This window comes from Manacus candei, unplaced genomic scaffold, assembly GCF_025592945.1.
Source record: "Manacus candei isolate 608988 ecotype Guabito, Panama unplaced genomic scaffold, ASM2559294v1 h1tg000048l, whole genome shotgun sequence".
Taxonomy (NCBI): Eukaryota; Metazoa; Chordata; class Aves; order Passeriformes; family Pipridae; genus Manacus; species Manacus candei.
The window spans coordinates 7,785,288-7,799,381 of NW_026138096.1; the positions used below are offsets into that span (position 1 = coordinate 7,785,288).

Sequence of the window (14,094 nt, forward strand, 5' to 3'; positions counted from 1 at the left end):
ATTAACTAACCTAACAAAAGACAGAATATAAAAAACAAAGTACTACCTTCTTTTCAGTGGGGCTTGAAGTCTTCGATACTAATGCTGCTTCAACAAGACCCTGCTCAAGTAAGGAGTCATATTTTATGCTTCTTTTTCTGTTTCTCCTCTCCTTGTTTGTTGGCTTCTGTTCATTCTCCTCTGACTGGGACACATCTGCACCGTTGTCTCCACAAATGGAAGATTCAAAAAGAGGCTTTCCATTCATGTAGGTTTTAGTGATTTTCAGCTTTATCTCTGGGGAGCCATTCTTGATAGGAGTAGTGTTGGGTGGTGTTCCAACTCCCTTTATTTCCTGGGGTTCAAAGCGCAGCTTCGCATCCTGGGCCCCGGACTCGCCGTTGAACACGCGGGAGGTCAGATCTTTCAATTTTTCAGCTGGAATGAATGGAAGAGTCTCATGGCCATTATATTTTTGCATGACCCCTTCCTGCAGAGTGGCAGAAAGTTGTGCTTTGCCCAAGTAGACGGAACATTCACGATTCACTTCACAATTCTGTGGTTTCCCATTGGTATTTCCGAGGATCTCCGGTACCTGCTTCATTTTGATGTATTTAATTTTTTGAGCTAACAGTTGAGAACTTCTTTTGATGCTAAAGTCCATTCAGCCCAGATGTTTCCAGTCTTACACTGCTATATTAAGACAAAAAGAGAGAGAATATTTTTAATACAGAAATGTCAAAAGCTATTAAGTATATAGATATGTGTCACCACTAATATAACACTCAATGTACTTCGTTCAAGTTTTACTAAAAAAAGCATTGCTTACAATCTTGCTCAGCATATTCTATGATTTAGTGATCTTCATAACCAAAATACCTCAATATCTGTTAATATGCATTACAAAAAAGTCCAAGAAAAATAGATTGATGAATCATCAATGTTATTTAAACAAATGCAGAAAACAAAATCACAGCTTTAACATGTTAGCCACCTACAGCATGAGTCCTGCCCACATTAATTACACAAAGGTACTGCACTGTTTGAAGCTAGTAGGAGTTAGAGCTAAGATAATATCATTAATAACAACATAAACCAGGTGCTTTTATTTCTAAGACGTTGTGCCAGCACAAAAACCCCACAGGCCGTGTTCCTGTAGCACCTACACCATGGACAGCAGCATCACAAGCTTTATCTTCCTCACTCTACAAATAGGCCTTCAATCTTCCATCCAGACACACCTCCTGAGGAAACACCACAGGCTCAGTCTCCAAAGGGCTCTGCCTACATGAACAAATGAAAAAGTGCATTTTGTGCCAAGAACACCAGTCCTAGCCAATCCTTTAGGCCAGTGGTCATACTGTGCAAAATTTAAATGGTCAAAGCAACTCTGGAGTTTCAGATTTTCCATAACAACAATATCATCTAACACCTGCTTTTCATACAGAAATCTGCAAACATGCCACAAGCTAAAACTGCACTATTAGCCACCCTAGGCAGGCTCTCCCAAGGGTTCTAAAAGCTAACCCTGCCTATTTCAACATTATACCATTGTAGCAAACAAATGAATTTGTTAGAATAACTCCTCTGTGCTCCTAGACCAGGCAGATGATGGTTTCAATTTTTAAAATTCATATGCATAGATTCTTCACATTACCAGGTCCAGTTTATACAGTTTATTTATACAGAGAAATACATCATCATAAATATTATGAAATCTCAGCACAGCAATCATCTTATCCATGCTCAAGGTAACCAATTTCATATATGATTAAGTCCAAGAACTGTCACATCAAATCAAAAATTCATCCAATCTAGCCTCACATGCTTCCAAAAAGTACAGTAAAAACCATGATGAATAACTATTGAATTGCCAGTTGCTATGGAAGAAATCACTTCTGAATCCACCACCTTGTTTATTAATGCACACAGTAATGATGCTTACAACTGCAATATTCCTCCAACTTGCATACTTGCTACATCTACAACAGGAGCAGTAACGTATAAATGTTCATACCTGAGCATTGCCCTTGCCTGGCAGAGCTTCTTAAGGATATCAAGCCTGAATTCAAAGCAATTGGCAAGCATGAAACCTTTTCATTTACAAAGAAGATGTAGGAAAATAAAATAAAAATAAAAAAAAAAACAAACTAAAAATCATAACTCCATCACTCCTTAGCAAATGCTCCCCTCTCCATAACATACCTAAGGTACTTACAAGATAAAAGGATATTTCTCCACACTAGCTATATAGACTCATGTGAGAGATGAAAACCGTTCTCCCTCCAGGGACAAACAGCAGGCTGAAATGTTGGCATTAAACAAGAAGAGCAAGTATTCCTGAACTCCAAGTGAATCTGCAAGAGAAAAGTTTCTAATCTTTCTTTAATCAGACAAAGTCTGAATTACCAATAAAATCTCTTAAGAAATGAGTGGAAACCAGTCAACTATACTAACCTTTCTGAAGAGGAATCAGAGGTAAAAGAAAACTCAAAACTTCACCAGAACAGAACAAAGAACTCACTAACCCAAACAAGAACTCATGTCCTTTCACAAGACCTTCTCCGAAAGCACGGACATGAGACAAACTCTCAAACCAGATAATGATATGACAATGTTTCAAGCTGTGATTCAGCAGATTTAACTGAAATCGTATTTATTTTAAGAAGCAACTGATGACAAATTCTGTAACTCTCTAGGCCAAAGGCAAACCCGCTAGGGAGCACTTCACACTTACGGTTGCAGAGATGAGAGCAAAATTCCTTTAAAAAAACCCCAAAACACCGAATTGTCACAAAATCTCTACTCCCTTCCTACAGACTCTTAACAGAGCAAATCAGGGATTTGATTTGGGCATCTCAATTCTGAATTTCCTTTGATGTGAACCAGCAGCTTTGTGCAGCTGCAGCGCCCTCCAGTGGGTGCCGGACGCAGCCGCCGCCTCCCCGGGATTCCCGGTGGCTCATCCCGGCTGCTCCCAGAGCACCAGCACCAAACACGCCTCCTGGGCATCCCTGGAAAACGTTTTTTAATATGGCTTCATTAAGTGCTTATCAGGGTCTGGATTTCTGGATGGAGACATCTGCATTTTGTAACTCTTTGTTTTGATTCGTAATTTACTAGTGTTTGTTTTGTCCTGCCTAATAAAAACTCTTACTCTCATCGCTTACTTCTTTAAGCTACAAAGCCATCCAGCTTGAGGCACACCATGACAACTCAAAACAGCAATAAATAATCTAATTCGACTGTGTTACTGGTGCACTCAATCTCAAAACACTGGACAAATTAGAAGTGATAGCTTTAAGAGTTTCAAAACATAAAAATCATCATGGAGTCACACAATCACTTAGGTTGGAAGGGACTTTCCCAGCTGATCTCTTCCAACCCCTTGCTTAAGCCAGGCCCAGTACAGATCAAACTGCTCAAGGCCTTGTCTGGACAACAAGCAGTAGATAACTAAGTGAAAAGATACCGCTTAAAGAAATCAAGTTATTCTCTTTCTAGCTAATAAACCTAAGGGGACTCATTCCATATCACAAAAAAATGAAGACCAATAAGGCCATGCAGTGAAAGACCCTGAACTTTTAGGAGTTATCTTGATTTGCCTAAAACATCAGAAACATCAGAAGATACACAGCATGTAGATTTTAGAATTTCGATGAGTGAAGGTTCAGTTAATGATTCTCACTAAATAGTGACTATAGGTCACTAAAACCAGCTGAAAGCACTGAAAAAGGCTCCTCAAATTGCTGGAGCCTAGAGATGACAAGCCCAGGAGTAAAAGTGGTAAAAGGAAGTTAAGGTACCCAGGACAACAGTAAATGGGAAAATAAAGACAAAGACAGGAATTTGAGAGAGTAAGATTATCAGAACCAGCAGATATAGATTACAGAATATGAAAAATAGACATGTTCATACAAAGATTTAATGGAACCACATGAGAAGAGGCTTAAAGTAAGAGGCAGAATAATGGGCAAAGATAATAGACGTGAGTACCTGTAAGGAAATATAATCCCACTGGGGAGATGAGACACGTAGAGAGCAATTTGCAGGTTAGTCACCATGTCTAGGACAACCAGTGGATGGAAATTGTTCATATGCATCAGTCCTCCTTGCAAAAAATAAGCTACATTGTGGAGTCCAGTTCAATGGAAGAAGTTAGCAAATCTACACATGAGAATAACAAAGGGTTTCAAGAAAGAAGATCAAAATTTAAGCCGGTTACATTTTGCACCACCTTTGCTATATAAAAATTCATGGTAACAGCACAAGGAAGGAAAAGCACGAGACTCTTTGTGAGAAGAGGACGACAGAGCAGAAAAGAATGGGCAAGGAGAAAATAATCAGCAGCAGATAACCAAGCAGTGTTGCTGTGAGATCTAAAAGACAGGACATGAAAGAATGAAGTGAGACAGATCACGGACAGGATCTGGTTGATCCAAGTTGTAAGAGTAAGGTCCTGAAGCAGCTGAGCATGTGATTAAATTTGGTAGTTAAATTTAAGTGCACTCATGCTGGAGCACTGTATCACATAGAAGCAAAAGCAATCCCTTATCTTTTCCTAGATGACTCTGTATCTATTGAAAAGGAAACTGGGGGAGGGCAGGGAAGGGAAGGGAAGGGGACAAAAGCACCACACGCTAGTAGCAGCTAATGAGCTTAAACCAGTATCGTCCCATATTGAATGTCTGGTGACCCAACAAGTGCCATTTTCACTAACAAAGAGGAAAAAACATGATAGCCAAGGAGTCTGCTGAATAAACATGATATTTTGGCTCGTGAACAAATAGCTTTCAGTATGCCAAAGAAGATTTGACTTATCAGAGAAAGGCCTCCAGATATTTTATTCAGACAATGACAACTGGACAATCCTTGCAATAGCTTTGTACACATTTTCATATGAAAAGAACAGGTTCTATATAAGGCAAATTATTTTGCAGACATTATAAATAATGTTATTAATTACTTGAAAGTTCATCATCTGACAGGAGTCATGAGCCAAATACAGTTACTCTGCGTGTCAGATTCCTCCTTCACTGTCCAGGCCACTATCATTTCTGTGATATTTATTAGTCATTTCTTCCACATCTGCTGTAATTTCAGAGATGCTTTTCTTCTGTGTCAGAAATAATGGAGTAGTCCACTCCTTCCAATTCTGCCAAAGGGAGTGAACAGAGTAAGTAACCAACAACAAGGATCTCTATTAAATATCACTTTTGTTTTCTCTAAGGGCTTTCTTACTAAGGTGAATTACTTGGAGCAGGCGAGGGGGAGAAGAGGGGGAAGATGACACACCTCAATACAAATTCACAGTAAGAGAACTTTATCTACAAAAGCTATTTTTATTACCTACAAATCAGGCTTTCAGCTGGCACTGGAAAAGCTAATAGATGGCTGCTGCCTTTTTCTGTTAAGTCTGCTCCATTCTCTCATCAATTTTAAGACAAAAGGTTATTCCTAATTTCAGATCAGAATGAGACAAAATACTTAAAGAGATTAATAAGGTTACAACACATTCTTGCTAATACATTTGAGATCCTGAGTATGCTTACTCACGTTATCTGGTATAATACCCCTGAAATATCAAATAGGAGTAGAGAAATATTTACTATCATGCAGTAAATTCATGAAACTGTTATTCACTGTACTAAAATAACAAAAGATTACTACAGGATCTAAACAGAATTTAATTTCAGAAGAAAACACGTAACTGAAAATTGCATTGCAAGTTTGCCAAAAATTGCTACAAACCAGTTTTATCCAAAAGATTCAAAAGCATTATCTCTCATGAAGAAAACCTTAACTGTAGTAGCTGACAGAGAATTGAAAATAATTAAACCAAACCTTTCTAAAAATTCACCACTGGTCTTCAGAAAGGAAAAAAAAAAAAAAGGAAATCTTAGTCCAAAGGAGGTAATTTTTAATGTAGAAGCACCTGAAGTAAATACTTCATTAGTCCTGCAGTAGATATACAATGATTACAATTAATCAGTCAGCTGACAAGGCTGACTTACAAAGTATTTTTAAATGGGCATATAAAAATTTCCTTACACTTATAGTACACAATAATGTTAGACAGAGATGCACTATACATTTGCACAAAAAGATCAAGCACATTTTGAAAATTGTGTGAATAAACTTAAGAGTGCTTACAGTTGCACTTACCACCCAATAGTTTTTTGGGGGGAAAAGGAAAAGTATCAATTGGTTTTGTCTTTTTTTTTCTGCTAATGGATAAAATTTTAGAACTTTAATATTATAGTCCATTTTCATCAACCAAAGCAAGTATGTACTGCCTTCTTATGAAGGCAATAGGTAATACCAACTTGTACACTTAAGAACTGTAGAATGGTGAGTAATTTCTTCCCCTTAAATGCCACTTGCTACTGCACAAAGCAAGCTTACAAAATGGATGGACTTGACTTTTTGTTCTTTCTCAGGAAAAGTTTTTGCAAGCAACCCTTGATGACAAGGACAGGGTTAGAAGATTCTGTAAGAGGACTCCTCCCCATGAATTCCTTTTCTCCAAAATCGCAAGAAATATTCTTTTTCCACTGCAGCAGAAATTTAATTTTGTCAGTTCCACTCCTGCTGCTGGAGGTGGGTGGAGAAGTGATGAGACAGATTTGAGTAAAGTCAAATTCTTCTAAGATGCTGTATTTCTATCTGAAGAGATAATAGATACTACCATGGTGGGACCAGAGGTTGAACAGAAAACAATTGCTTCTCCTCTGCAGATAAACAGGGAAGAATACTGGTGCCTAAAATGGTAGGAATTAGTGGATTTACCACCAGTATTTAATAAACACTAAAAGGTAGCCCCCAACAGTTGCTTAACAAATGGTTAAAAGTAAAAATGTTATGTTTTCAAATGCAAACCTTAGACCTTTCTGTGTCTTGGAGAGCTCCAAATGGTTCAGCTGTAGGGACTGGTCCCTCCCTAACAAAACAGGACTCAATGCAGCCATCTAGGTCTTTGCTCACCAGTGAAATGATGTCTCTCTCTGTCTCTCAGGTGGGCCAGAGTTGTGCTCCTGGCTTCTATGTAGCTTGGAAACAAAGAACCAAGTAAAATCCCAAATAGCTTAGCACTTAGGTGAAGAGTTCCTTATTTACACTGCTTTTTGACCTGGTCCAAGCCTACTTTAATTTCCCATACCTTCTTAAATCCCACTGCTTTTTCTTTTCAGCATCCTACCTTCACTCCTTGCACCACACCTTCAGGACTTGGATCCTCTGGCTTACGTAAGACTCCTGCAGCAGATAATACACTGCAGTCTGTTTCCTGTTCACTGTGGCCAGTGATTCTGCCCTTATTCCCATGTGTAGTCATGACAGCACAGCAACTGCCTGAAGATTCACAGAGACAATCATGGAAATTTCTGATCATACAAATTCTGAGAAGGGAAGATCAAATCTGGGGTGACACCACAAAATGTTATAAGTAATGAATCAAATGGTAGTGTTAACAAAATGTTATCTGCTACACCACTACAGAAATCAACAACACTGCCCAGAACTGACCAGACAGCAACTAACTTTAATCCAGAGGCTACAATCATTTTGCCTAGACCCTGACAGCTCTGCTATCTTTGTCTATCACAGCATTAAAACCTGTTCATCCAAGTGGGTGAATATAAATGCCAGAAGCTCATTTGGTGCACTGGAATTGCTGTAAAAGGTGGTGTTGTGACACTGGTGATATGTGAGGCCTTGCCCATAGTGTGAAGGCCCAGCTGCCTGTATACAGAGGTGGGCACCACAATCTTTACCACAGGGCAGCATTCAGCCACATCTTCTGTTGTTTATAGAAACAGCAGCACCTTGCACTGATAATGCACCTCTCTAATGTGGCCAGGTAAGATGTACAAATAGATGAGTTCTTTCATCCAGTATATCTAACCTCACATCCCATGGTACTAAGTAAAGAAGAGGAGGGTAAAGTTCAGAGGTAATTAATAGACTCCATAGAATTTTACTTACAGATGTTCACCAAAAACTGTACATATCCGTATCTGAACAACTTCACTGTACATAACGTAATCCTGGCCATACTGTGCTAAATCTGGTCTACTTTACACAGACCAAAACCATTTACATTCAACTACATTAATAATTCTATCAATCTATTACCCTGAAGCAAAACACACTCACACGGAACTGGCAGATGTATGCCAGGAACACTCAAACAAGGCCCGAGACTTTGAACATTAAACACTCTCTCAACAAATCCAAATACTTGCCATGAAGTGGCCTTTCTGGGTCTGACTTTACTTGAAGTATTCCCCTGTGCTGGGGCTTTACCATGCTCTTGCCAAAATGCATTACCACCATTCTCATGGTTCTTAATTCCTTTTTGCTACATCTACATAAAAAATGTCTGAGGTAAAAGGCCTGGCATTTGGGTTTTAGGTTTTTGTAGATATAGTATAGCTTACCCATCTAGCTTGGAGACAGAAAGATAAAACATTTTCCCAACAAACCAATTCCCTCTTGCCTACTTTACAAAACTTCTGTGTTGAGAGATTTGCAACAGGTATCTCTTACCATTTTTTGCTGTCCTTTCAGCACAGCACTAGCTTTGCGGGTTACTTCACTGTCTTATCAAATTTAGTTCTTTAGACAAATTCTGTTGTGCATACCTCTCATGGGAAAATCTAAATAGTTCTGACTGTAGAAATAAGTCATGTTAAGCAATTGTAGTTGTTGTCCTTACTTGCAGTTCCTGAAGACTCAACTATCACTACCATTTTGAGCTAAGCATTCACCTCAGGAATAGATGTCGTACATGCACTTTCTGCTACACATTTTAAGCCCACAACTTGATTTTTGCACTGGTGCTGAGTTTCAGTGACATTCCACATTTAATCCCAGCATTTGTTTCCAGTTTGTTCAGGAGTGCTACTATAAACCAGATTCTGATGGTCTGCATTTTGCACCCACAGAAAAATCACAACATTAATTTCATTCTGAAGTATCTGATTGAAAGTTGTCAGCAACTACTCCATATAGTGAAATGATCCATATTCATATCTTTCATCCTACACTGCACTACAAGGTTCATACTTTGGCTTAAATCCCTCTGTCTTTATTATCAGACTAGAATCTAGGTATTCTTTACTACAGAGATAACTCCTCAATTTAGACATTTCTGAGTGCCAGTGCAGTCAGGATCTTTGCTCCAATGGCATCCCACCAAGGCTGGCAAGTTCCACAATTGACATTTACACTTCAACTTATTAGAATGAATAAATACATGAAATGGGTCCCAAACACCATCATAGAAGGCTGCATTACTGCAGGTTCTTTCTATTTCATTCTTTTACCAGTAGCTTTTCAAAATATTTCAAATGACGCTTAAATCACATCTCTAATGAGATCTTCCCTAACCTCAGCCCTCTTTCTTGAAAATATTTTTGCCACGTAGTATCTCATCATCTGCTCCTTGGTGTATTTCTTATTTACTAAGACAACTCACAAGATCAGGACAACAACCACTCCTGCTATGTTTTTGACTATGGCAGAGAAGACATGGAATTCTGATCTTAGCCCTCAAGGCCAAATACGTTTAAAAAGGACTTGTACACTCTGAGATCAGCTCAGCTGGTTAGAGCATGGTGCTAATAATGCCAAAGTTGTATGTTCAATCCCCATACAGGCCATTCACTTAAGAGTTGGACTCAATGATCGCTTCCAACTCAGAATATTCTGTGATTCTGTATGAAACACAGGGGTATTTATGTGTTTTAGCACAGATGTGAGATGCTACTATTTTAGTATTTTGTATAAGGCACAGGCCAAAGAGGTTTCACAAAGACAGTTAAATAGCCATTTCTGTCAGCCAACAGAACAAGACATCCTTGTGCTTCTCCAAAGAGACACACAGAAAACTGACAGTATCCTTCAGACAGCAGAAGAAAAATGTTAAAGGTTCTATTAAAGTTGAGTTCAACAGCACATCATGCTACAGTTTTTCAGTCATTTGCCACCTATGTATCATTACCCCAAATATGAACATAAAATAGCTCCAGTACCAAAGTTCAAAAGAAGATCAAATTGCTCTCTTTCACTAAGATAAAAATAGGACAAGTTAAAAGGATGGGGACAAAACTAGAAACTGAGCCATCACCTCTTGAGCAACCCTTGCAATTTAACACATGCTTTATGTCACTTGTATATTTGATTAGTTTTGAAGCACGTTAAACACAAGAACCTAGATCAATGGTGCCACAGGGCAAAGTCATTTTGCCCAACATATGAATACTGTGAAGTACACATAGACTAATACTTCACTCTTCCATACTTACTAAGTCTAACTTGATTGCTGTGAAATGTTCAAAAATATTTTCCAACATCTACTTTCCACATGTAGCTCATCACATCACTCTCCTATCAGAACAACTTCCATACAATGGTATTAATTCTTAACATCAGCAAGAAGGATAGCAGAAACCCTGCTTTTGGTTCAACCACGATTCACGGGTATTTATTGCACATAAAATTCATATTCAGTTCATGGTATGATCTATTGTATGCCTTGGACAGAAGTAGCACTTTTGAATGTACCAGAGAATCAATGGGATTCAGTTACCTGTTAGGAAAGTAATGCATGATGGATTAGGCATTAACCTATCATCACTATACACATGGTACTAGTATATATGATCTGTTCTCCAGAAATCTTGTGTATTTTTGTAGTTTACTATTCAACCAGAAGGACAACAGAATAGAGTAAGGTCTACCTTTTCCTTCTAACACATTCCAAAAGCTTCTCTTTCAGCTGACACTAGAAAATATAAAATATCTGTTACAGATGTCACCAAACTTCATAAAAACATTAAAAGTAACACCTGGTGTATCACTTTAGTAATTTCTGTCAGTGCAAAATGAAAGGAAAAAGGTAAATACATTTATATAGCTATCTTAGTACCTCCAATGACTGCAGGTCATAGAGAAGCTAATTTGAATGTGCAAGGAAGGGAGAACCTAGGTAGTTTCTCACTTTTCCTTCAAAAATGTTCTCAGAACCAAAACTTTACAAGTAACCATTAACAGTATAAAATAGCTGACCAACCCATTCAACCAGCTACATGAATTTACAGCCAGCAGGGTGACTACTGGCATGTGAACAAGGTTCTCCTTACCCACCCCTTTTCTCCCAAATTCTCCACAATTAAGCACCACAGGAAATTTAGACTCCCCTGCCAAGCTCAGATGAGAAATTATTTTCTCTCTCCACTTTACCACCTGACTGCTTATCCTGGTGCCATATTCCATCTCTGCCTCACATTTACACCACCGAGATTCCAGAATATCCTCGGTGAAGACATTTCTCAAAGCTACATCCTAACTTGAAAGCGATGCTCCCTAGAAATGTGGGACTTACTGATTCACTTAGATCCACTTGAGATGGGGCTCTGAGCAACCTGGTCTAGTGCAAGGTGTCCCTGTCCAAGGCAGGGGAGTCGGAACTAGATGATCTTTAAGGTCCCTTCCAACCCAAACCATTCTGTGAGTCAATGATCTCCATTATTCCTTCATCCAAAGGCAAGATTTGAGAATTATACCAGATCTATTGTATCTACTCAACCGTGAGGCCATTTCATTTGTCTTTGCAGAAAAGCAATGAAAGAGCTCAAACGCTATAGCCACAAACATAGTATTAAAACACGCAGTCATCATTATCTACTGCATTATTATTAGTTCCACCCGAGCATTTCTTTATTGATGCCTGATTACTGACTGTTAGGGAATTATGTTTTTTCAGCAATACCATTTAGTGGATGCTTCTCACTGTGCAGCACAGTGCTCCTGAGGAGAAGTAAAAATTTTTTTCCCAGAAAAGCCCAGGCCCTTTACCTTGCTCTACACAGAAAATACTTGCAATTTTCATGCATCAAACCATCTTCTATGCTTAAAACCTAAGAGAAGTCTTGCAGTTATGTAAGCAGGAATGACCAGATGTGACTGAAATGCTGTGAGAATTCTGCTGGATCTTCTCCTCATCACACGCTACATCCTCGATGCAGGAATCTGACCAGAGCAGGGGAACCTTTATGCACACCCGGATGGAGTCCCAAGGCTTTGATCGACCACAAGGAAATACAGACATTTATCAGGCTGGAGAAACAAGACCTCACTCGGGAAACGTCCTGATACCAGTGGAACAAAAAGCAGGCTCAGTGCAAAAGTGAGAGGTGAAAGGGCCACAAACAATAGGGCACTGAAAAATAATCCCTTCATGCCATTCCTTTGCTATTTTATTGCTGCAATGTTTTGGACACAAACTCACATATATATGTATATATATATACATGTGAAGAAACATGTACATACGTATATTCATTTCACCATCCAAATATCAGAAAGCCACCCCCCCATCAATCATTTCTGCTTCCAGCCTAAACCCAAGTGGGGTTGTTTTTGCTCTAATACCCAGTCTATTGCATGCAGGCAGTAATTAAAATGCAGTAGTCTTCCCTGCAAAACCACCACTGGCTTCAGAAAAGGCACGAAGCCCTACAGACAGTAAAGCACAATTTTTTTTATTCTTACTAGCCATTTATTGGATTCATATTGAACTAAAAAGAAATATATTTCACATTTGTTTTCCGTTTTCTAAACTACTTTAAATATATACCCTTTAAGTACAATGACCTAGTTTCTTCTGACATTTTCAAATAATATTTGATAAATTAGTAAGTTTTACTGTAATTTTAATATCTGGATTTTTCCAAGCATGTATGAGGGTGGATAGTCCAGTAACCTTCACAACAACTAGCCATATAGTCTCCAGGAATATTCGGAGTATTTATATTCACATACTGAAAAAAACTGTCAGATTTTCTGATGGCTGCATCCTAGACAAAAATCCTGATATGTTTTAATGTATGAGGTATAGATGCTTACTAAAGCAACCAAAAATTGCACATACTTTAAGTACTGAGCCCTGAGAAGCCCTGAAAAACAGTGGTTTAATTCAATGATTACATCCAACAGTCAAATAATACCACACTGTGAAACTGAGGAGTTTATTAAGGTTGATATGCTGCATTTCCCGAGTGAAATTCCCACGGCAAACAAGCAAATAACAGCTTCAGCAATAAATTTACAAAGATTCTACTAACACACAAAACATTTTAGTAAAGAACCAATTTATTCTTGCAGCTGAAGCCACACATTCCATGTGTACGGATTTTTAGTAAGCATATATATGTCTGCTCTAAGTCACCAGCAAGGACTCTTTGCAAAATCTATTACAAACTTCACTGCCACCCTACAGTGTTTACAGTTACCTTCCTTGGATATATGAAAAGGCTAAAAGCAAACGTATCTTCCTTTTTTTTTTTTAAACAGACCTCTTTAGCTTACTCAGTGTGGACAGCACTAGCTCCTAAATTTAACAATCAGTATAAATCCACTTTAAAGCAAATGCCAATAAGAAACTGTTCACACACACGAAATACATGGGCAATGACTGATACCAGCCTCTTGCTTGCTTAATGTCTGTTAGCAAGAAGCCCATTTTCTCTGAAATCTGTTTAAATATGGTGTTTACCATCTCCCTACCCTTAATAGTGTTTACTCCCCGTTTCAGCCGACATATTAAAAAAAAAAAAAAAAAAGCCAAAACCAAAAAGCAAGTATAAATATGTTCAAGAAGTATGGCAAATTCCCTTCTCCACCCCCAGAGCGGTAAAGCCACAGCAGATGAGCTGTAACTATGGCCTTGGGAATACAAGTTCCCCAGGCTCTTTTACCACACAAATATCAATCCAAGTTACAAGAGCCCTACCCTCCTATAGTTAATGAAGATTGAGCCAACGAGCCCGCACGACTTCACAGGAATGTTTCCTTCCCGTTTTCCTAACAAGGCTCTCCTCCCATACCGGTCCAGGATGGACTGCAGAAGGGTGTAAGTGGAAGAATCATCACACCACTGTTTAGTGGAGGAATAAATCAAACATGGCTTCCCCCTCCATACATTTCCAGAGTTACATTCACTCCTGCTGCCGTACAATCCCAGTCCTACCCGGCGGGAAGGGGCAGGAGCAGCCTCCACCTCCCCACACTCTCACCGCCACGGGGGGGACATTTGCAGCCTCCACACCCCTT

General features: G+C 38.8%; 1 protein-coding gene across 5 annotated transcripts in view; it reads right to left on the reverse strand.

Moving 5' to 3' along the window:
• The window catches only part of NSD2 (nuclear receptor binding SET domain protein 2), a 74,287-nt gene that overhangs the window by 59,214 nt on the left and 979 nt on the right, over positions 1-14,094 (reverse strand). For 4 of the 5 annotated variants that reach the window (XR_007906472.1, XM_051798541.1, XM_051798539.1 and 1 more), the window contains exon 2: positions 47-672. Coding sequence is in view for 4 of the 5 variants with exons in the window: in XM_051798541.1 (XP_051654501.1) it covers positions 47-643 (597 nt within the window). In the remaining variant the exon portion in view is untranslated. Of the gene's footprint in view, positions 1-46; positions 673-1,145; positions 1,166-14,094 lie in introns of those variants that run through there. The other variant, XM_051798540.1, reaches the window with a different exon arrangement.